The sequence below is a fragment of the Ciona intestinalis genome, chromosome 11 (genome assembly GCF_000224145.3).
Source record: "Ciona intestinalis chromosome 11, KH, whole genome shotgun sequence".
Lineage (NCBI taxonomy): Eukaryota > Metazoa > Chordata > Ascidiacea > Phlebobranchia > Cionidae > Ciona > Ciona intestinalis.
The window spans coordinates 605384-629972 of NC_020176.2; the positions used below are offsets into that span (position 1 = coordinate 605384).

The 24589-nt window shown below is 33.3% G+C and overlaps 3 protein-coding genes across 6 annotated transcripts in view; all 3 read right to left on the reverse strand.

Annotated features, from left to right (window-relative positions):
* On the reverse strand, window positions 1–7307 carry LOC100169894 (cytochrome P450 CYP3-like member 3). Of its 2 annotated transcripts, none has more exons than XM_026836507.1 (15): window positions 7178–7307; window positions 6588–6699; window positions 5770–5819; window positions 5610–5706; window positions 5153–5232; window positions 4695–4829; window positions 4131–4197; window positions 3749–3842; window positions 3147–3271; window positions 2672–2750; window positions 1851–2011; window positions 1515–1603; window positions 1076–1213; window positions 731–887; window positions 1–385 (listed from the first exon to the last, which is right to left on the reverse strand). In XM_026836507.1, exons 1-15 carry the CDS (start codon window positions 7246–7248, stop codon window positions 305–307), a joined length of 1536 nt encoding a protein of 511 aa, XP_026692308.1. In that variant the 5' UTR covers window positions 7249–7307; the 3' UTR covers window positions 1–304.
* LOC100182809 (cytochrome P450 3A9) lies at window positions 7306–15725 on the reverse strand. 2 transcript variants are annotated; one of them, XM_026836823.1, is made up of 15 exons: window positions 15595–15725; window positions 15262–15373; window positions 14383–14432; window positions 13775–13871; window positions 13274–13353; window positions 12584–12718; window positions 12201–12267; window positions 11880–11973; window positions 11270–11394; window positions 10833–10905; window positions 10429–10589; window positions 9389–9477; window positions 8989–9126; window positions 8526–8682; window positions 7306–8152 (listed from the first exon to the last, which is right to left on the reverse strand). In XM_026836823.1, the coding sequence occupies exons 1-15, from the start codon at window positions 15663–15665 to the stop codon at window positions 8021–8023; spliced, it is 1581 nt and encodes a 526-aa protein (XP_026692624.1). In that variant the 5' UTR covers window positions 15666–15725; the 3' UTR covers window positions 7306–8020. The 2 variants fall into 2 exon arrangements, with proteins under 2 accessions (XP_026692624.1, XP_026692625.1); XM_026836824.1 differs by lacking the exon at window positions 15262–15373 and having other exon boundaries at window positions 7307–8152; window positions 15595–15682.
* The window catches only part of LOC100169893 (cytochrome P450 CYP3-like member 2), an 11468-nt gene continuing 2602 nt past the window's right edge, over window positions 15724–24589 (reverse strand). Inside the window, exons 4-16 of one of the 2 annotated variants that reach the window (XM_009861783.3) lie at window positions 22432–22481; window positions 22069–22165; window positions 21500–21579; window positions 21013–21147; window positions 20259–20325; window positions 19838–19931; window positions 19085–19209; window positions 18763–18835; window positions 18232–18392; window positions 17833–17921; window positions 17142–17279; window positions 16750–16906; window positions 15724–16345 (exon numbers count right to left, since the gene is read on the reverse strand). In XM_009861783.3, the coding sequence (XP_009860085.1) occupies window positions 16265–16345; window positions 16750–16906; window positions 17142–17279; window positions 17833–17921; window positions 18232–18392; window positions 18763–18835; window positions 19085–19209; window positions 19838–19931; window positions 20259–20325; window positions 21013–21147; window positions 21500–21579; window positions 22069–22165; window positions 22432–22481 (1347 nt within the window). In that variant the 3' untranslated portion in view covers window positions 15724–16264. 2 annotated transcript variants of the gene reach the window in all.

Consider the following 24589-nt stretch of genomic DNA (forward strand, 5'->3'; position numbering starts at 1 on the left):
TAAGCTTCTAATTTTAATCACAGAATTAGAGTGCAGTGCACTATAGACTATATTGACAGAAAATCAAATAATCAAACATTACCCTGTGGTACTTCACACAAACAATACTAAAACTGAACAGCATTCCATGGTGGCATCTAATGCTAAATAATTACTTACGGAAAAAAAACTAAAGCATGTAACATCCTGCGTCTAAAATTATTAGGAACATACATCATTTGTAACTTCTATGAATTGACAAATATGCCTGATCGACTAACAACCAAATTAAGCATTATTTCATTTGCAAACAAGTTTAAAGTTATCATTCTCTTGCTGTAACTTTGAGGAAGAGATCTTGCTTTGTTCTCATTCCACTCTTGAATGAAACGTCAATTGGAGCAGCCTTAAATACAAAGTTTATATTAGCCTTATACGTTGCAAAAATAAGATTAAAATAACTACATTTTTCAAACATAATTGAAATCATAAATTAAAAACACAGAACTAGACTAGAAAATAATTGGTAGTCTATTGTGTAAAGAAGAATCCCTTTGCCCTGTGATTTTAGGTCAGAGCATAACGAACTGTCGTATTGCGATTTACACTTCTTATCTTTTTTATAATGTTTTAGAACCGGTGCATAAAAAAAGCAAATCTTAATGACATTAAGAAATATACATAAAAACATTAAGCTAAAGATATAGTCCCTAAAGCATTCTTCCCAGAATAGTCACTAAGTTTCACTCACAGGGGTATCTTCACAAACATCGAGATGAAATTTCTGCAGAAGTTTTGCGAAACTGATTTTAATTTCAAGAAGTGCAAATCTCATTCCAATACAGTTACGTGGACCAGCACCAAATGGTTGGAATATCATTGGATCAATCTCATTCATGTCCAACATTCTGTACAAACAAAAAGAATAATTTGATTGATATGTGACAAAACTTTAAACAGAAAAATTCAGCACATTTTTAATAAATAAATAATACTTTTTAATTTTGAGCTTAAAGGAAATACAGAGATTTTTTACTTTTTATAAATAAAATAAAGAAAAATTGTTATTATTAAATTTATGATACAGTCAAATCACCTTTCTGGTTTAAACACAAGGGGATCTTCCCAAAACTCTTCATCTCTTCCCATCCCATACACCGGGATCTGAACGGTGATTCCTTTCTTGATTGTCAAGCCATGGATAGTAATATCACGCTCACAGTATCGGGAGTTCCTAAACAATTTAAACCAGTTATAGCCTAACTTGTCGAACCAGGGATTTAGGTCAGATTTGGCCTATTCCTCACTTCCCCAGTAAGTAACAGCTTAACAAGAACTTTATTTATCTCCTGGAACACTGTTTCAACAGTTGGATAAAAATTTTAGGTTTTTGTAACCAAACATTCTAAACCCATATTGAATAATTTTATTGATTTGTTACAATTAACTTAAAGTTAGAAATCCAACGTTGCCAAAACCATTGTAACAAATGCGATGTCATGTTAGAATTATTCAAATTTAGTTGACATACTTACATAGGAGCAGGTGGATAAAGTCTCAATGATTCATTCAGACATTGCATTAAGTATTTCAAATCATTCATTGCCTCGTATGTCAACCCACCCTGTAACGCAAACTGTGTATAATTCCAACTAAAAAATTTATCCTATTCCCTTGGTATACTTAATATTTCTGTACACAGGCAAGGTAGGATTACCAAATGACTTAAATTGCATATTTTGCGACTAGTTTCATCAGTTTCAATAGATTATGTTATGATGTAATCGTCCATTAGTTCACAGACAGATTTACAGAATCTCAGACAAAGTCCGCATCCATATAGAATAGACATATGCATGCAACCAACTCACATGTTTAGCAATGACTTGTTCAATCTCTTCCCTGCATTTGTGTTGTGCATCTTTATACACAGCCAGGTTATATGCAAGGAACACCATGGCACTTGCTGTAGTTTCAAAACCACCAAACATCATCAGAAGACTGTTGGCAGTCACTTCTATTTCGGTCAAACCTACAAGGAAATAAATGATAAGGTAAACACAACATGTAAATTTATATGTAAAACACAACAAATTTTAAACTAGCTTCTTAACATACTGTGACTCGATCCACAATGTTGTCACCAATTTGAGTGTGAACTTCCCTGCCAATACATTTACTGATTTCAACCCAGTGGTAACTGATGGGTTGTTCAAATTGACAGCCATAAAAAAAACAATTTCTCAGAAAGTTATACTCATGGTAACTCATAATCGTTAGCACAAGAAAGCGCTTACAATATATATACACATACAATAGGAACCGGCGCCGTGGCATATTGGTGAGCGTGCCTGCTTGTAACCCAGAGGTAAAGGGTTCAAGGCTCCTTCCTGCTACCACTGTGGGCGTATGTGTCCCTGGGCAAAACACTTAACGACAATTGCTCCAGCCCAGTGGCTACTAATGGGTTGTACGAATTATCAGCCATACTAAAAAGAATAAAAAAATCCCACAAAAGAATAATCACCTACAAAGTAACATACATGGTAACTCGTAAGCTGGCACGAGGTGTTAAACCCGTGTGATAACGACTGTCGTTTTACGGCAACGCAGGATAAAGTAAGTTAACTTCATTCATATATATACATAAAATCAGCAATCTTACTACACAATTATATAAATTATTCTTTACCTTTAGTTGCTCCATTCTTTACCTCATTATCTGTTATCTCAGAATTAATCATTGTCTGCAGAATATCCACCCTCTGCATGTAACAAGTCAAACCAATATTCATAAATATGAATTACTAATTTACACGGACCATGCACTGGTACAACTACTGAGTTTTTGATAACAAAATCTAACCTGGGGTAGTTCATTGTCAATAAATTTTAATAAAAATGTTTATTTAATTCCCGTGTCTTAAATTGCAGCTATTCAGTAAAGAAATGAAATAAATAAACTGATTGTTGGACATAGCAGAAGCATAAAAAGAGAACAATAATTTATAGTTTAAAGATTAATGTCATCGGCCTGACAAAGAAAATCTAGGATTTATGCCAGACTTTGTCTATTACACAAACAACCATATTTAATTTACTAACAGCATAGTAGGCAAAGATTGAAAGTATTTGTCACCTTTTGAACATATAGTAAAGCAACAAACCTGTTCGACATTTGCTTTGTTCTTTTTCACAGTCTTAGCTAGCCGGGCAAAATAACGCAAACAATCTTTTGGTAAAAGACTGTAATCAAATACTTTAGCAATGTTTTCCGTCCATGGAAACATCACTGAATGATAAAAAAAATGTTTTTTGGGCAATTTTTTACGCCAAGTAAGCAGAGGTGTTATTGATGGGGTAAGGCCAATTTATATAACGCTGTTTTACTTTTGTTAATTGATTTTTTTTTATTATTCATAGGGCATGTTTATATGGGTTATGTCCATTTTTTCTTAGACTGGTGAAATTTAAAACATAAACAAGTTTCATGCTTGGTAACTTCTAGGTGTTGCACGGGGTGTTAAAGGACACCACACATGTGTATAATAAACCACTGTGTCTGTGTTTTGCCTTACCAATTGACCAAGCATATGAAGATAAACCATGATTGAAAGAAACTAAATTAAACAAGTTAAACCATTCTATTGGAATAAGAGACTGACGATGCCATTTAAGCGAAATACAAGTTTTTTTATACAATTAGTTGTACTTGGTTTTTGTCTGCTACGTTTTTACAGCACCCGACCCTCAAATTCAACATACTTACGGAATATAAGAAAGAATGGATTCTTAAAGACTGGGTAGTTAAAAAGTTCCAAAGCCATCTTAACTACTTCAGGTTCCTGTCCTTGTGGTTTTGACTGTGACAAAACAACTGATTATTATGTCATAATTAACAAGATAGAGTATAATAGTAATATTCAAAGCTTTTATTTTACTCAATACAAAAGCTATGATTTTTAACTGGCACTCTTTTCCACTCTTTTTTATCCATACGAATTTTTAACAACTATCGTTTTGCTCTTGATTCCCTTCTTAAATAACATTATCTTTGCTATCTTTTTCAGAGAGATATATCAAATTATATTATTATGTAAAGCTGCCGGTATGAGTGTGTACATACTAAATTCATCCACGTAACTACTTGCCTGTGAGTCGACATTCACACCAAAGGCTGCAGAACAAATTGAATCTATCGCAACTTTGGAAAATACACTGCATTAAAACAGAATATTAAAACAGAGAACAAAAAAGCTGTACACCAATATTACATAAAAGTTCTAATTTTTATAAAATATCTTCTAACAAATGACACAGTTTTACACAAGGTCTAACAAAACTTATATTTATTTATATATATATGGCACACCTAAGCTAGTTTTACGTCACATCAGTGTGACCAGGTAAACTTACTTTATTCTCGCATGGCTAAAAAACGACAGTCGTTAAACACGGATGTTCATACGTCTCACGCCAGCTTACAAGTTACCAAGTATGTTACTTTTTGGGTGATTATTATTTTTTTTTTATAAGTTAAAAGCAGGTACGCTAACCACTTTCCACGGCGCTGGACGAAACTCTAGGTTTCATCTTGTTTCGCTTTGGAACCTTTGGCGTGCAGATTAACACAAGACTAAAATATGAATAAAAATAGCCTACTTGGAGTGCAGAATAACCCAACACTAATACTAAAGTAGTTGAATATAACTTACACTGCAGGCTGGAATCTTCCATTACTATCTGAGTTTATCGTTCCAATGTTTTGAACAAAACTATCGGCACAATCTTCAACTATACCAAACATTTCTTTCAACTTTGAAGAAGTAAACGTTGGAGAAAGGGTGTCCCTGTGGAAAAAGGTGTAAATTTCATAACAATTTATTTATTTCTGATGAATACCATTGTATTTAAAACTACAAAGTTCTCTGTGTATTTTAGTATAGTCACTTTGAGTGCCAAGTTCGTAAAAACTGGGTATTTATACACACACACATATATGTATATATATATATATATATATATATATAAGTATACACAAATACCTATGTATACAGAACTAAATGATTAAACAGCAATGTGGCTCTACTGTAAAAAAAATGAACCATATATTTCTATTAAAACATAGAACAACAGGACTGCTTTAAAAAATAATAACTAAATTAGTAAATACCTCACTCTTTTCCATTGCTTACCACTGATAGCAGTTAGATTGTCATTGAACTCTTTACCATTTGCGTTTTGAAAGTTTTTCTAAAATTTAAAACATCTATACATGAAAATCCAAGCGAAATTAAAATAAAATCATATCCTCAGATAAGTAATTGGTTTAAATCCGAAGTGATCATATATACCATAAGTATGTATCTAACCTGTTTATTCTCAGATGGCAGAGCAACTACAGTTGGTATAACACAAAAGTTCGAGGGCACAATAGTTTAACCACGTACTTACGAGTTGCCATGTATTTAACTTTGTTAGTGATTGTTTTTTGTACGTATAAACTCAAAATAAAGTTATCGCTGAAAACTGGTAATTAAAAATCAAATTATTCAAAGATATCACATAGAGTGAATATACAAAACAAAATTCAGTTGTTATAAACATTAAACAAATACAACTAAACGCACCTGTCTATCTGGAAATATATGAAATTCTTTTATCATGATTTGCTTTAAAATTTCTGGGTCACCAACATAAACATGTGGACTTAAACCAATGTAATGACTGAAAAACAAATAAAGTAGTTTGTTAACAACTATAAGTAAACCATATAACCGTACACCTTACCCATAAATTGGCCCAAACTTTTGTTTCAATTCTAAATGTCTCTTATAGCCCTGTCAAGGTAAAATTTACAAAATTGTTTTGTGCAACATTAAATGAAAATAATAGTTTACTGCATTTTTTATGGTTTTAATCCCAGGCAGTTTTAAATTTGGCTCTGGTCATTCTTGAGTTGGATTGAATTTCTCAGTTCTATCATAGCGGTCAATGGTGTACTCTGACAAATAAGTTAGCATTGTGCAATAAATTGGTGTTTTTGATAAACATGGAAAATTGATAAAGGTTTTAGGAGTTAGGGAAATGTTAAGAAACCTTTCATCTTGGTTTTCTTTAAATAGTTGAAACTTCAATGGTATTCTACACAGTATGTATTGTATAAAAACAAGAGTTATTTCGTGATAAAGTAACTTATTATATTTGGGTTTAACAAACTAAAACGATGGATATCTACAAACATATAATAACGATATAATACATCATAATAAACCTAAAGTAAACACTGTACAACCTAACTATACTGCAGTATCAATTAAACTAACTGGTGACTGTGCATACAACACGGCACGACAAAAGCGTTAATGACTCGGTGCAGGCAGCAGGAATAAAAGCGTCAGAATGTTATCAAGGTGAGACGAGTTAGCGGTAAAATACTACCACAATGTTGCTCATAGAGATCACATAGCACACAGCAATTACGGCCAATTTGATCTTAGAAATAATATAAATCTGTACATGTATAGCTATATTTGTGTAAGGTGCTTGTCATAGACCTAGGATTCATGCCAGATTTGGCTCAATACAGAACTTCAATAGAAACTCACTGCATCAGAATCTTTAAAGAATTTGCTCATGTTTCCAACCCCCAGTATTGTAGGTGGATCATGTGGTATGTTAAGGTCCTTTAGCACTTGCCATCTTTTGTGGATGTACAGTCTGTATGAAAGAAATGCAGTTGAACAGAGATTTAATGGAGGAGCTTAATGATAAAAAGTTGGGTGGGTACATGTTCGTCGATGTACGGGTTTGAAGCTCAAAGCTGCCACTGATGGTTTGTTGTGCAAACACTTATTGTTAATTGCTCAAACATTGGTCCATAATTGATTGTCAATAATCTAGAAAAATAACAACCCTTAAAGTTACATACACGGAAACTCATAAACAGAACAGCCATGTTACTTACTGTTGTTGTACAAATAGAAATAAATAAGTTGCATATTCCTAAAGCATCTTAACACCAACCTTTTAACGTATTTATTTCATTTACATTTACTTTTTGACTTTTAATAGCCATAAACAATGTAAAACGGACATGTTATTTTAGAATACAAGGTATTTTACTACTTGGTAAATATAGTATTACAAAAATATTATGACTGTATGATATTTATTATAAATACCAAACTTTCCAAACCTGATAAGAATGAATGAAGTCAGGATTAAAATCCAAGTTTCCAACGATAAAATATCAAGAGGAGTAATCATGGCTGGTGGAAATATCAGGATTATTTTAACAGCTATAAACCCTTAACACCTAGCACCCTGAAAGTAATATTTGGGTTAAAATTGACATTTATTGCAGAGATTAAACAAATAAACACAAATTACCACAGCAATGGTTAATGTAATAATAGATTGAAATTGAAGAATGGCAGACTGGAATTTCATTTCCTCATATTCACAGTAAACTGCATGATACGTCACTTAATTATACAATACAGTTGGGCCGGGTGTTATATTTACGCAACACAACAATTTATTCAATCTTTATGCGTTAAGTTAATGTGGGTAAACTTTATTAATAAATCTTAAAGCATAGTCAACTGCTACAAACATGAGACAAATCCTATTGCGAAGCAAGTTAGGGGCTGTGGTTTATAAGCCAGAGTTGACCCATTACTTAAGATCATGTAACACCACATGCCTTCACAGTAGTTACATTGCTGAAACGAAATAAGTCTTAATCATTCACTTTTACATGATATAAAATTCACATGAAATAAAATTCATGTCATTTTAGTTCAAAACAAGATATCAAAATTGAATTTGAAAAATGAAACCCAAAATCATAATGAAAACATACAGATTTTTTATATACTGTTTTGTAAGGGTGAGACCTAAGAAACAGTTTTTCAAAATTAACCATGGTAGCAATAGAAGCAGAATAGTGGTTTAAATTGCAATGAAAATTATCGTATTAAAAGTACAGAGTTAAAACAATCATTTGATAAAACTTGGCCAATTAAAGACAGAATAATTACAGAATTACAGTTAGAAGATAATACACCAGTAAAGATGGAACTACTCTAATCTCTAATGCTTTAACTTTCAAGTAGAGAGTTTCCTTTGGTTTCATGCTGGTTTTGAATCCAACTTTTAACGGAGGTGCCTGAACAAATTTCCATTGTTTACAAATAATTGAACGAATTGAACTCTTTATCCTCATGTGGTGGGGCAACAACAGTTGTTTATATCACAGGTCTGTTATGTTTCAAACACCTCATGGCCAGTTACAAGTTACCATGTATGCAACTTTGTTGGTGATTGTTTGTTAGAAGAAATTTTTAAATATGTATCTGACATTTGGGACAACATAGAACGAAGCATTTGCTTTTAAGTGTCTTAATAAAGGCACACAAAATGTCTTTGAAATATTGGTAAATCTTTAGTAAAAAAACAAAAGTGTGGCTTTTGTAGTTAAAAGGGTTTTTCTTAAAAAGTTTAAGAACTAATAGTCTTTAGAATAAATAAGTTTCACTCACAGGGGTATCTTCACAAACATCGAGATAAAATTTCTGCAGAAGTTTTGCGAAAGTGATTTTAATTTCAAGAAGTGCAAATCTCATTCCAATACAGTTACGTGGACCAGCACCAAATGGTTGAAATATCATTGGATCAATCTCATTCATGTCCAACATTCTGTACAAACAAAACATTTCTTGCATTAATTGGGTTAATTCCAATATTTGCAGTAAGTGTAAATATAGATAATCTTCTTTTTTTCTCACACTAAAAAAGACTAGTGATAAAATACATAACAAATTATAACACAGTAGGGGTTCGTTTACAATTCGTAAAACAAACATTTTCATATTAATATTAAGGATTTAAATCACTATTAACCAATACGTACACAGCATAATATAACAAGGTATTCCATGTAAAGTTACCGTTCCTATACACCGGTGTTTTCACTATATTGTGCAAACATAATCACATACTTACCTATCTGGGTTAAAAGTCAAAGGTTCATTCCAAAACTCTTCATCTCTTCCCATTCCAAACACTGGGATATTTACGAGTGTCCCTTTAGGAATGGTCACCCCATTTATTGTAATGTCGCGTTCACAGTATCTTGAATTACTAAATATAAAGGTGTGTCAGCAAACATGAATAAGCTGCCTAAACATTTCTTTTCTAGGAAGAAGTTTCACTTTATTGAACCAAAGTTTCATCTTCCATCTAGCAAGACATCAGGGCAGCTATACACTTTATGCAGAAGACTATTACTGCATTACGATCATGTCTGGGAACCAAAGTAGGGCAAAGCTGTTGCTGCCAAGAATGTTGTATTTTAAATTGGCAAATTATTCATAATTATTCACTATCCATATAAAACACTCACGCAGGTACAAGCGAATAAAGCCTCATAGATTCATTGAGACACTGAGTCATATATTTCAAATCCTGCACAGCTTCATAAGTCAATCCACCCTGTATGGATATCATGAGAAACATTACAATGTTAGGAATGTTGGACATTTATACAAGTAGAGTAACAACGACAGTTGTTATAACAGGGGTGTTCTGTTTCATACATCTCATGCCGGCTTTCAAATAACCAACTACTCACTTTTGTAAGTAAATTTTTCCCTGCATGACTAACAACTTAAACTATCCATTGATGACCACTGGGTTGGAGCAACGCAGGTTAAATGCTTTAATAAATAAACGCATAACTATAATATCAAGCTTGAACACTTATTCCTTTAGCTAAGAGATATTTGCTCTAACCGAGGGGCTCTTAAACTTTTTGAAGCACCCCCCCCAATAAAGATCTCAACAAACTTGCGCCCCCCTTTTTGTTAAATTATCAGTGGTGTTCAACTAATTTCTGCCATAATCCACCACAGCCAAACCTGACATATTGGACATGCTTTAAACCTCGCCCCCTTGGTTGACTGTATCTGTATTATTGCGTAAAACACATTATCGCGATCAACGCAAAAGTGAAGTCAAATAACCGTTCTGTTTACATTTGCATAGTTTAGCCTTATATTTGCCATGTTTTTTCTTAGCCAGGTAGACTGTTTGTTACGAAATAGTAGGGATTAATTGCATCATAATAGCGATTGTTTTGCCTGGCAATTAATTACGACATAATAGCAATTCACACGGCGATTATTTACATCATAATAGGGATTGACACCTCATCATTTAGCATGTGTAAGAGGTTTAAAAACAGACTTAAAGGTTTGCTATTTTAATTTAACTTTTGCGTGCGTCGTATTTAAACCTTTTGAACACTACTGTAATGAGACATATAACACTTTATTTTATATACTTTTTCGCGACCCCCTTCGAATGTGACACGCCCCCCCAGTTTAAGAACCACTGCTCTAACCACTACCAAGGGTTTGGTAAATATGCATACAACCAACTCACATGTTCAGCAATGACTTGTTCAATCTCTTCTCTGCATTTGTGTTGTGCATCTTTATACACAGCCAGGTTATATGCAAGGAACACCATGGCGTTAGATGTTGTTTCATATCCAGCCAGCAACATGATTATACTGTTGCCTTTCATTTCAGTTTTTGTAACCCCTGCATTTAAACGGTTATTAAAACCATGTATGTATCTTTCTAGATAAATGTTTTTTTTCTTTTTTTTGTGATACCATCAATTGAGAAACCCATTAGTGAACAATGTGCTGGAGCGATGTGTTATGTGGCTTGTATAAGAATACACACACACACAATTATAGCAGCATTGTGCCTTGAACTCAGTATCCTTTGGTTTGTGCTTATATTGGTAAATATGGTTTCATCACTGGCTCACATACAAACCTTTCACTGCTCCATTCTTCACATCTTCTTCTGTTATTTGAGAATCAATCATTGTTTGCAAGATGTCTGTTCTCTGTGGTAAATAAAATAATGCGTTTTATTCGTTTTTTTAATTTCAAACAAGTGTAAAAATCTTACAGTGAGTTTTCCAAACTTAATTAGAATTAGAACCAAACATAAACCATTCATTTCTTTAAAGTTAATATTAAAGATTAAATTAATTTAATTATTATAAAGAACTGGAAACAAACATTCTACTTAAATGAGAGACAGATGATGCTAGTTGTCGAAACATATATCTCTTCGCTATATTATTAGTTGAGTTCATTTTTTTTGCTGCGTGTTTAGTAGCACTTAAGCAACAATACAACATTTATTATTAATTATTTAATTGTAACAACTGACATGCAACGCATTCATTAAAATTATAAACTTACTTGTTTCTTTTCCTTTTTACTTTCAACAACAGAATCGATAAGTCTTGCAAAATATCTGACGTACTTTCTCGGGAAAATAGTATAATCAAACTTTTCTGCAATTTTTTCCGTCCATGGGAAGATTACTATGGATGCAAATGTTGTCTTAGAGTTAAAAGGAAGAAGTATCAAGCAAAATTGTGCCTTTTCCAGCATAAATGAATATTTAATTATTATTAGATGACAGATTTTAATAAAACAACAAAATGTTGCATATTTATTCTTCATTTTTAATTAAAAACTTGTAAGCGACACAAAGTACATGGAATAAGTGTAAGTTTCCATGACATACAGGAATAAGTAAGTAATCATCCATTATTCGTCTGGTCTATGTTGATAGACATGGTGTCTTTGGGCAAGACATTTAACAAACATTGCTTTAGTTCATTAGCCCCTAATGGGTGGTAGTCAGGCAATGGGCCAATTTCAGCCTAAATTTGCAGGGCCCATGTCATGTCACACTATAGGTCCTCACCCACATGAAATAGAATTTCTAATTCCATGATATGTTAGCTTTACTGAATTATAGAGAAACTAAACCTACACTGTGTTGAATATTACAATTACTTACAAAACACATATAACATTGGGTTCCTGAAGAATTCAAACGCAAGCAACTCGCGAGCCATTTTTGCCACCTGAGATTCTTCACCATTATTTCCTGCCTGTAAATGGGTTTTATATTAGTGCATAAACACATATTGGTGCCAAGTTAATGGACCAACTCTGGGCAAAAGTTTAGGTCCAGTGAACTATTATGCTTTAGGACCTGACCCACTTAGAAAGAAACAGAATAGAAAGTATATTTCCAAAAGAAAAGATTCAAGCGGTATAGTATTTCCACTGTTTACACTATAAGTTTAACACATGGAATATATTGTGGCAAGAATACCTGGGAGTCAACTTTGACACCAAATGCTGAAGAACAAATCCCATCCAACGTTAGTCGTCCAAATGCTCTGCAAAATATTTCGATCATTTAATTATTTCAAATTATTAAGCGACGGATTTTTGAGACCAGAGATTTTAGGAATAATAAGTAAAATAATAAAAAAAAACAATTAAACTTGTTGTAATGATAATTTAAATTGTTTTGCTATTGGAATAGAGTTTTGTTTTTCTAGCCAGACCTCAATTCTCCAACTCAGTGGTGTGTTATATCACCCTGGATGGCGGGGTAGTGGGGTAACTCTTGCCTAAACCTCAGGTCCCATGTTTATCACTCTATAGGACCTCACCCACAAAGAATAGAATAAAATAAACTGTCCAACTCACAATGAAACGTCAAATCTTCCGTCAACATCTGAGTTTATCGTTCCAATGTTTTGAACAAAACTATCGGCACAATCTTCAACTATACCAAACATTTCTTTCAACTTTGATGATGAGAATGTGGGAGAGAGGGTGTTCCTGGAAATACACAAGTTAGATACAGCTGATGAAAATAATTTGCCCTTTTAAAGTATTACAGTTTTTTAAAAACTAATAAATTAATTTTAAGATGGAGTACGATTACTTTTTTCTTTTATAGTTAAGTTAATGTGGTTGGAATGAACAGGTCAGTAGAGGAGTGTTGTGAAACTTTCCTTAACTAGATACAATTTGTCAAAAATTTTGGAATGTTTTGTTTGTTGTGTATAACTGTAAAAGTTTTATAAATTAGGCATCCAAAGGATTAAATGTGCTGTGTTTATTCATGCAATAAAATCTTTACAAAATTAAAGATATTTGACTGTTTTATTTAAAAAGCTTTAACATTTCAGGTCAAGACAGCTAGAATACAACTGATTCAATCATCCTACTTTAAAACTCAGGACAGAAAGTTTAGTCTGTCCTGAGTTTCGAGGTAACTGGCCTATTTAAATAAAAAAAAAATAGTCAACTCTGGCCTATATCTCAGGTTGCATGCTGTGGGACCTCACTCTTATAGAATAGAATACTAAATTTAGTATTAAATCCATTTACCTAATTCTTTTCCATTTCCTCCCACTCACAACAGTCAAAGCTGAGTTCATTTCTTTACCATTTACATCAAGTAGAGCAATCTGTGGCAACGTAAAATGTTTAAATACAACATCTTATACCTGATGCCCCACAATAGAAATATCATAACCAAATAACAGATTCCAAAGAAACTTAAATAGTTAATGTCATAACAGTAGATTCTATTTAATCGAGAGACTGGTGATGCCATTTACGTGAAATATATATCTATTTATAATTTAATATACAATTGGTGGAAATTGATTTTGTCTCTTATAATTTCGAGGCACCAGATCCTGAAACATAGTTATAACTAATGAGATTGGTGATTGTGCAAATTATCAACCATACACAAAATCACTGTGAAACTCCTAACGAGATTGAGGTGTATAAAGCCAACATGTGTGCTATTAGACACGCAGTTATTGCTCAGTTAAACACAAATAAATATTCGCGTAATAATTAATTAATAACAAAACACACCTGCCTGTCAGGAAATGTAGAAAACTCTTTAATAAAGATTTTTTTCAAAATTTCTGGATCAGTTATCGTTATGGAGGGTGTAAGCCAATTGTATGCGCTGTGGAAAGAGCAGAAGTTAATGAACAATACTACATTAATATTTAAATTCACTTCTTAAAATGTTAATTAGAAAAAGTTAGTAAACAGTACTACATTAATGTGTAAGTGTATTCGCTTTAAAAACCTAAGTTTTATCATTCTAATGTTGTGTCTTCGAGATGGTAAAGTTTAAAGCAGATAAAATATTGATGTAATAATTTTGACATTTTTAAATATCTTGAAAGTCAGTTCATGTATTACATTATGCCAAGCAAGAGCAGAATATTCCAATATTCAGTTTATATTATGGTGCATGGAATTTACACCAACAACAAAAGAAAAGTTTCAGCATTTGTTGTTTAAACTTGTTGAATAAATGGATTTTTTTTTTAAATTAGCTTTTTGTAAAAATAAACGCTAACAAGAGTAAGCTGTCATGTTCAGGAAAACCAAGTATAAGCCTAACAAGTTGATAACCAGGCTTTCAACATTATTTTTATTAATAAATACATACAGTGAATAATTCTTACCCATATATTGGTCCGTATTTTTTCTTCAAATCAAAATATCCCATAAACAACTGAGATAGAAAAAAACATTTAAAACACTTCAATAAAAATATCAATTTGCAAAGTTGAAAATGATTTCCTAAACCAATTTTTGATTCGTACCTAATTGCTACAGACGTCGCACTTTATGGCACGCAAATGTTACAAACTGAAGGTCACAAAGTGTTTTATAATGACACTTTCTTGGTGTTGGGGTGATGACCAAACCTCTTTCAAACCCAGGACTTGTAGCAAGACCTTATTTAGACATATATAATGCATACCAGGGTGTAGGTTTTATTTCATTTTAGTAAAATCTGGAGTGAGATTGTTAAAAACCAATTGAATGAATGAATGAATGTGTCATACTTAACCTCACGTGGCCGAAAAGCAACAGTCGTTATAACATGGGTGTTCATGCACCTCGTGCCAGCTTACAAGTTACAATGTGTATTACTTTGTAGGTGATTGATTTATGACTATGTATGACTGATAATTATACAACCCAATAATAATCACTGGGTTGGAGCAATTGCGGTTGTGTCTTGCCCAAGAACACATACACCCACATTGGCAGCAGTAACAAGCCTTAAACCCATTACCTATTGGTTACATGCAGGCGCGCTTACCACTATGTCAAGGCATTACTAGACAGAATTACACCCTAGGTCGTCAAACATGGGGAACGTCATTGATTAATGTGGTGAATGCAATATACTTTGGCTCTGCTTCTTTGTACAGACACCTAACAGCTGGGGAAAGTTTTTTTAGGCTTAAAACTAAAGTGCTAAAATATAAGATGTTATTGACCAACCCCTAACATTATGCCTATGCAGGTACAGAGAAATATGGTTAACTTACAAACTCAGGGTTTTTAATGAAATCCATCAAATTTCCAATGCCAAGTATAGTAGGTTGGTCATGTGGAATGTTTAAGTTCTTTAACACTTGCCATTTCTTATGGATGTATAATCTATCAAAATAATATTTTGTCAATCTACAAGATTGCGTCTAGTGTAAAACATAGATATCGTGAATAAATAGATGAGTTCCTTTGAGCAAGACAGTTAACACAGTTGCTTTAACCCAGTGGTCACAATGGTGGCTGCATCGGGGCTCTAACCCCAAACCTCTGGGTTACAGGCAGCCTCGCAAAACCCATATATTTATTATAAAATACCAAACTTTCCAAACCTGATAAGAATGAATGAAGTCAGGATTAAAATCCAAGTTTCCAACGATAAAATATCAAGAGGAGTAATCATGGCTGGTGGAAATATCAGGAATATTTTAACAGCTGTAAACCCTTAACACCTAGCACCTTGAAAGTAATATTCGGGTTAAAATTGACATTTATTGCAGATTTTAAACTAATAAACACAAAATTTTTCCCAAACACATAAGAATGGAAGAATTTTTTCCAAAAGCATTTTAGTAAAATGTTAAAATAACAAAATTCACTTTTTCAAATGCAATACTAAAGAATATATAGCAGTTTAAAAAAACAAATAAAATGTCACCAAAAAAAGTTAATTTTTATAGATATACAGAATAACCCATAGGTCAAATGCAGGGAAGCTAAACTGGTCATGAATTCACAGCTAAAATATGAAATTAGGAGTGACAAGGATTGATCAAACTAATGACTTCTTATTTATCTTATGCATGTCATTACATGATTTTACTTATTGCTCGATTGCAAAGATCATATGAATTAAAACAACAAAGAGAGAATTATCGAGCAAACGATGGGTAAAATATGCTGGGATTATAAAATATAATCACCACAAATAATCTACAAAGCTATAAAGCTACATATGCGATTACAAGATAATACAACAGTAATGACACCATTAAGTGCAAGTTATTCTACTGCTGTAACTTTCAAATGAATAATTTCTTTTGGTCTCATTCCAGATTTGAAAGTAACTTCTAAAGGGGGTGCCTGAAACAATGTGTTTTGTTATTTTTGCTAAAAAAATATCTTTTTTATAAATTACATAAAAAAGGAGGTAAAAGACATAACATATTTGGGTAATAAGCCAACTCTGGTCTAAATCCTAGGTCCCATGGCATGCCTCGATGTCGGCCCCTTACCCATATAACAGATAGCAATAAGGAACTTTTCAATGAGCTAGAACTAAACATTATGTTTTGTTGTTCCAATAGGGTGAGGCCCAACAACAAGACACCATGGGACCTGAGATTTATGCCAGAGTTTGACCATTACATCATTTCCTATCTGACTAAGTATGCTCTCCTGAACGAAAGGTGGGGGGTGTCAAAGATATGGCAATATGTTGTTTCTGAAAAAAGGCTCACAATGCTAAAATAATAAGTTTCACTCACAGGGGTATCTTCACATACATCGAGATAAAATTTCTGCAGAAGTTTTGCGAAAGTGATTTTAATTTCAAGAAGTGCAAATCTCATTCCAATACAGTTACGTGGACCAGCACCGAATGGCTGAAATATCATTGGATCAATCTCATTCATGTCCAACATTCTGTACAAACAAAACAAGGTGAACAGAGCACAACTGCAGGAAAGTAGTAACGTTGAATAATGAGGAAAAAACACTTTTATATAAATGATTAATTTTCCATAAATGTGAAAAATTTTCTTAAAACTGTCTAATCATGATTTGCACCAAAACAAAAATCCACATTTTTTATTTTTAAAAAAACTTTTTTTTACATGCGCTTATATGAAACACCTAACCATCATATAGAAGCGCTTACCTATCTGGGTTAAAAGTCAAAGGGTCATTCCAAAACTCTTCATCTCTTCCCATTCCAAACACTGGGATATTTACGAGTGTCCCTTTAGGAATGGTCACCCCATTTATGGTAATGTCCCGTACACAGTATCTTCCATTTCTAAATAAAAAGATGGGTTTGCACAAATTTTACCGGTTTATTACATGTATAGTGAACTGGGGTAAGATGGGACATGTTCTATTCTATTTTCTCGTCCCATTTAAAGAATAATAAAACCCTATCATCATGACTTTACAATAAGGTTGGGTGATGTTAAAACACGATCAGGATATTTGAATATTGTGTACGAAAAATATCCCATTTTACCCCACAGTACATCACGCTGTAATTGAAACAAGCTCTTACAGCAAATTAATTCTACATACCAAAGCTGAGTACCAAATAAAACATAAATTATATAAAAGATCCCAACTTTTTAAGTCTAAAATAATCAAACTCTACTCTATATGCGTAAGGTACTTCGCTGTGACAAGCCATAGGACTTGGGTTTTATGCCCATGTTGGTCCAATATCCCTAACACAATTAAAATCACTATTATTTTACCCCGAATTAAATTTAAAGGGCATTTTTTATAAATCCTCTGTATACAGAAATTTTAACTATGTTTCATGTAGTTGGGTAAAACTTATAAATATCTGTAGTTACACTCACGCAGGTACAAGCGAATAAAGCCTCATAGATTCATTGAGACACTGAGTCATATATTTCAAATCCTGCACAGCTTCATAAGTCAATCCACCCTGTATGGATATCATGATAAACATTACAATGTTAGGAACATTTATACAAGTAGCTGAAAACAACAGTCGTTATGACAAAGTTAAATAATTTAAGAATGTAAGTTGCTTTATGAATGAATGTAACTTGTTCGCATGGCCGGAAAACCACAGTTGTTATAACACGAGTGTTCCTTTAGCCCATGTCCGCTTTCACGTGTGTAACTTTGTGGACATGTTTTAAGTATGATTGATAATTTGCACCAGTGAGTTGGAGCAATTATGCTGGAGTTTCTGTATATAGATATGAGAAAGGAATATGCAACCAACTCACATGTTCAGCAATGACTTGTTTAATCTCTTCCCTGCATTTGTGTTGTGCATCTTTATACACAGCCAGGTTATATGCAAGGAACACCATGGCGTTAGATGTTGTTTCATAAGCTGCTATCAAAGTGATAAGAGCATTTCCCTTCATTTCAGTCCTTGTAACTCCTGCATGATAAAATGTTATTAAAAGTCTGCGCTACCCCTTAAATAAATTGGCATAAAATGATTGATTTATTCAATGGCATAGTGTGTGAGTTTTAGGGACCCATAAGTCGTTTTTTAAATCAAAACACTTCAATAAAAAAATTGAGCGTCTAAACTACCTTCCCTGTCAATACCTGCACATTAGTGTCGGCATTTCCAAAAATTTAATTCACATTAAAAAAAGTGGGGTGGGAGAAACATTTTTTGCAACTGACGCTTTACTTTTTTACTGTTGTCCACTATATATAACAGAATACTGTAAATGCTGGTCTGCCGCGCATGTAGATATTCCTGTATGCAATATATCTTAGTAACACTCTCACATACAAACCTTTCACTGCTCCATTCTTTACATCTTCTTCTGTTATTTGAGAATCAATCATTGTTTGCAAGATGTCTGTTCTCTGTGGTAAATAAAGTAATGCGTTTTATTTGTTTGTTTTTTTTAATTATGAACAAGTGTAAAAATTTTAATAATCTTTTTTAAATTTATTTAAATTCAATAACAAAGATAAATATTAATATGATAAGATCTTTTTGACTCGAATTTCCATCTTTTTATTTTTTTCAACTAATATAATATTAAATATAATTATATAATACATTACTAACTTATTGCGGAGAAAATGAGATTGTTTAAATTAGTAACTTACCTGTTTTTTCTTCTTCTTAGTTTCAACAACAGAATCAATAAGTTTTGAAAAATAGATAATGTATTTTTTGGGAAATACGGAGTAATCAAACAATTTAGCAACCTTTCCCAACCAAGGGAACACCACTGTAGAAAAAAAGGTGTATTTCCATTACAGCGTGCGTTTTTTATTCTATGATAATTATTGAGGCAGATTTGTAAAAAAACAAGCTACTCAACTAAAATTTTTGCACAAAGTTTCATATTTGATTTTTGTCATAAGATACCCTAGAGTAGTGGGTAAGTTTCTTCACATACATACCAACGTTTGGTTGTGATGTTAACCTCCATGTTTTGTGAATAATCAAAGTATATACAAGTGGGATTCTATTCTATTCTATGTGGGTGAGGTCCTGCAGCGTGGCACGCCATGGGTCCTAGGATTTAGGCCACGATTGGCCCATTACCCCAACACCCGCCGTACTACTGCATGGACCTCACCAGTTTAAGGAGAAGGTAGACAAGTGGGGATATTGCAATAAATACCAATAACCCTTGTTAAGCAAATAGATGGCCAGGCTATATTTGTCCTTCCGTTGTATGCTTGGAAGGAACACTGGGCCTACCAAGTTGCATGTGAAGCACATACCATTCAGCCACATGAAAGCAGTTTGGGTGTTAGGGTAATGGGTCAAATTTGGCCTAAATTCTAGGTTTTCAATCAGGACCTCGCCCATATAGAATGCCGACCCCTTACAATACAGCTGATACTTACAAAACACAAACACCATCGGGTTCTTAAATATTTCAATTGCAAGAAACTCGCGAGCCATTTTTGCCACTTGGGACTCTTTACCATTATTTGCTGCCTGTAAATAAATGGGGAATAATCTGTGTATAAACCCATATACGCTGGCCTGGCAAATTTAAATAATTAGATAGAGAGCAATATATGGCATGTAAAATGTATGAGAACTAAATTCCATGTAAAAATATATACATAGTAACATGTAATAGACACCCATCTCCATATTTTATTTATTGTCTTCATGAGCATAATTATGTCACAGAAATAGAAGACAAGTTAATAAACATATTTTTTAAATGCAGCGATTTCAGCAAGAACATTTGCAAAATGATATTCCCACATTTTCTATTATGAGTTTAACACATGGAATATATTGTGGCAAGAATACCTGGGAGTCAACTTTGACACCGAATGCTGAAGAACAAATCCCATCCAACGTTAGTCGTCCAAATGCTCTGAAAAGTGTTGTATTAATTATTTATGTTTATAAATAAATGTAACTTAGCCATTCTTACATGGTGGGGAAAAACAGTTATTATAACACTGGTGTTCTTTTCAATATACTCTGTACCTAAAATAAGTTATCATGTATTTATTTAATTTGTGTGTGATTACTATTTTTGGGGATTTTTGTTGTAATGTACAGCTGACAATTCAGAGAATCCATAAGGACCAATTAGCTGAAGCAATTGTCATTAAGTGTCTTGCCCAGTGACACACCACACCCACTAGCAGTTATGAGCCTTGAACCCATAACCCGTGGGCCAGAGGCAGGCGTGGCTGAGAAGATAAGTTAGGGTATGTATCATGGCAGACCAGGGCAGCTTTAATTTAGTCATATTGCTTTTATTCTCCTGCCTCCTTACTAGTTACCTTGTATTTTTTGTTGTAAGTCTAAATATTGGAATCAACCATTAGTTGTATTCCTATATTTAATACAAAATGATTAACTGATCAGTAATATAATATAATTTATTTAATCAACAGATTTTTTTTAAACCAGGGCTCTCCAAACTATAAGTGTTCACTTACAAGCTACCTTATATGCAACTTTGTAGCTTTTTAATTTTTTTCACTCTGAAAATAAACTAAGCTATCAACTATGCATAAGAATTCAATGACCAATAAACTGTTTAACTCACAATGAAACGTCAAATCTTCCGTCACCATCTGAGTTTATGGTTCCAATGTTTTGAACAAAACTATCGGCACAATCTTCAACTATACCAAACATTTCTTTCAACTTTGATGATGAGAATGTGGGAGAGAGAGTGTTCCTGGAGATACACAACTTAGATTTCTCCAAAATAGAGTTAATTTAATAAACTAAAATGTTCGCAGAAATTTAATTTTTTAGAGGCATAAAACAAGGATTTTCTGCTTAGTTTTAATACAAACAAAACACCTCATTTTTAACTTACATCACTAAAGATGGTTTAAGGTAATAAACCAAAGTTAATAAACTGAGAAGCTTGAGATGAAAATTCTATTTTACATATAGAGACTCTGTTTAAAACAATTTTTTTCTTCAAATAAAAAATAACAACTTTTATTAGAAATGACAAAATTTTTCCCTATTATAAGTGAAAAATTAAAAAAAAATTGCTATTTATTTATAAAGTCACTTGCCTTATTCTTTTCCATTGACTTCCAGTTACACTTGTCAACGCAGTGTTCATTTCTTTACCATTAACATCAAGCAGAGCTTTCTGTTGTAAGAAAAGTTTAAATAAAAAAGAAAAATCACCAACATTGAAATAACATTTAAATAAAACTTAAAAGAAGATTATGTATGTGGAAATAAAGTTTAAAAATGTCCCATACAAAAACACAACTAGCCAGAAAAAGTATTTATATCTTTTTGAATCAGTTGCTATAAGTAACGCAACTGAGCGGTTGATTTCAGTATCTTAACTAAAGTGCACTTGTCAATTATATTCATATAATATAGTGTTTTTGGTTCTTCCGGCAAAAATTAAGAATGACGCTTTGACGTCATACGCAGGTTGTCTTCATCAGGGTGAAATCATAGTAATGACAATCAATCACCCTGATAAAGACAACCTGAATAAGACATCTAAACAGTGGTTAGCAAAATTAATGCCGAAAGAGCCCAAATACTAGTATAATATGACTAACAGCAAAAATATTTAATTCAGTTACATAAGTAAAAGAAACATTCACTCATTATATCTCACCTGCCTGTCGGGGAATGTAGAAAACTCTTTAATAAAGATTTGTTTCAAAATTTCTGGATCAGCTATCGTTATGGAGGGTGTAAGCCAACTGTATGCGCTGTGGAAAATATATAGGAAATTATAACTAACATTAAGGCTCAATAATGAGCTGTCCAAATCTTTACCTTTATTAGAATAAAAACAAATACCCACAAAGTTACATACAACTAATAAGTGGGCACCAAGTGTATGAAACACAACACCCGTGTTATAAGGTCTGTCAGTGCCCTGACACAAGAGATTAAATAAGTAACATTCATTTATTCGCATATTTATTAGAAAGAAATTTGCTCTTAATGTTTTAGTTATATAAACATTTCTCACCCATAAACTAAACCGTATTTTTTCTTCATTTTGAAATAGGACAGGAACATCTGGAATAAAGTTTAATGAAACGAATGTACCAGGATGATTAGGACGATACAGCAGCAAAGAAAACTAATTATTCATTTTGTGTTGTGTAAAACTTAACTCATAGTGAGTTAACTTTATACAGGGTGTAAATGTTTTGTTTTATAAGATATTTATTATGTACCTTAACAGGATTCTTATTTTTATCATGACCTCTATGTTAACTCCTTAAAGTATCACCATTGTACAAACAATTATTTTAATATTAATGTTTTCACAATCTCTATGTTCAATGTTATGCTTGAGTGATTTTGTGTTCCTATATAAGCTGAGTTTGTGTGCCAGAGTGTCATTCTAATATTACATGCTTTGGGAGCAACAGATCATGTTATTTGGTGTGACTTTGGATGGCCTTTTGTCAGTTATGGTTGCTGAAGTTACCTAAAGAAAGAAGATGTCTAAGAAAAGTCCACCAAAGTTTAGGCAAGAAGATTCTTATAAGTCCTGGAGAAACAAGATTGCCATGTGGCAATTAGTCACACCTTTGGAAAAAAAGGATCAAGCCATAACGGTTTTATTAGAAGCCTTGGAGGGGCACGATGTAGCGGAGAAGGCTACATCGGATCTGACGTGTGAATGGGGTGAAAAGATTGTTGGAAAAGTTAGATCTATCCTTTAAATCGGAACAAGTAGATGAGGCATAGGCTGCATATTTACAATTTAGCAATTTCAGCATTAAAGATGGAATGTCTATGAAAGGCTATATGTTGGAATTTGAACATTTAAATAGTACCGCTGAACTCCATGGGATGAAACTACCAGATGTCGTTTTGTCTTTTTTTGGGGAAACACTGATAATTATTGTTTGTTTAGTGTTGCCACACACACCCGATTTAATTTTTTGGCAACACTGATAATTAGTTTTTTTCTGTTAATTACTGTATTTTCCTTGCGCCGCCTCTACGTGATATTTACTCGCAAAGATCACTAACTATCAAAGAAAGACTGTAACAACACAAAAAAAAACTTTCAAACCCCAAAACTGAAGAATATTGAATCCAATGGCGACCACAAACGTCATTGAGCTGGTCGAAGAGGTACGACGATCCGTTGTAATCCAACTAAAAGGGAATGTGGAGCACATAAATGTCTCGACTTTCATGGAATTGTTTGGGGAAGGTGGTCCCTTGGAAGCCGTCTTGAACGACGAAGAAGGGGTCATCACCGAATCATTTAAAGATGTCGCATTCCTATTAATCCTAAAAGCGGAAAGCGCACTTAAAATTGATCAAATAGTGCACCAGTTCTCCAACTTGCAAGTAAAATTCGTCAGTGCTGCTGGTAACGAAATGTTTGGTACGGCTCACCTGCCGAAGCCGCCTTTTGGAAGTAGTCACCCTCCACCCATTCCCTTGCTACATCGATGCCAGGAAGATAACAAACCTCTTGAAGAAATACCAATGGGGAAAAGTGAACAATATGGAGTTCGGATACCATCGAAACTTTAAACCCATAAAGAATGGATGGCTCAACATATCTTTTGAAAAGCTACATATTAATAACCTACCAAAAATAATTAAAATCTGTGAAAAATGGGCGACAGTCACCCGACCTGGTGAGTCCCACCTACCTCTCTGTCGGTTTTGTAAAGAACGGGGGCATGTTCAAACAAGATGTCCCAAGAAAGGATACAGAAGGGCACATCACCAAAAACTGTCGGTCAAAACCAACAACAACCAATTCACCATGGAACACTGTACCTTTCACAACAAAGGGAACAACCCAAAGCAACAACAACTCAAATAAAATCTTCTAACAAATATGCACTCCTCACCACAGAGGACCCAAGAATTGATTTGGCAAACATGGAAATATTTCCAAGCCTGACCGAAAGCTCGACCGTTCAAAACAAAACCCCAAAGCCACAAAGGAAATAAAAGCAACACACCCGAAAAAGAAAATAGTTGGAAAGTAAGCAACCCGTAGTCTCAAAAGTACCGGAGACCAAAACACCAATAAAAAACCCAATCAACGAAAACAGCAAAAACCAATCATCAACGGAATTAATTATTAGATCTTTTACAACATGAAACACGGGAACGGAATATTCCAAAGCCCAACAAGCAAACAA

What these genes read in the sequence shown, in the direction of transcription:
- LOC100169894 (XM_026836507.1), bottom strand. Translation starts at nt 7,248, where the DNA reads ATGATTACTCCTCTTGATATTTTATCGTTGGAAACTTGGATTTTAATC. An exon ending in ACTTCATTCATTCTTATCAG is followed by an intron (nt 6,700 to 7,177) that starts GTTTGGAAAGTT and finishes TCTTTCATACAG; the next exon opens with ACTGTACATCCACAAAAGAT. An exon ending in GTGTGAATGTCGACTCACAG is followed by an intron (nt 3,843 to 4,130) that starts GCAAGTAGTTAC and finishes GTTTTGTCACAG; the next exon opens with TCAAAACCACAAGGACAGGA.
- LOC100182809 (XM_026836823.1), bottom strand. Translation starts at nt 15,665, where the DNA reads ATGATTACTCCTCTTGATATTTTATCGTTGGAAACTTGGATTTTAATC. An exon ending in TCATTAAAAACCCTGAGTTT is followed by an intron (nt 14,433 to 15,261) that starts GTAAGTTAACCA and finishes TTTCTATCTCAG; the next exon opens with TTGTTTATGGGATATTTTGA. An exon ending in CTACATTTCCTGACAGGCAG is followed by an intron (nt 13,354 to 13,774) that starts GTGTGTTTTGTT and finishes ACGTTGCCACAG; the next exon opens with ATTGCTCTACTTGATGTAAA.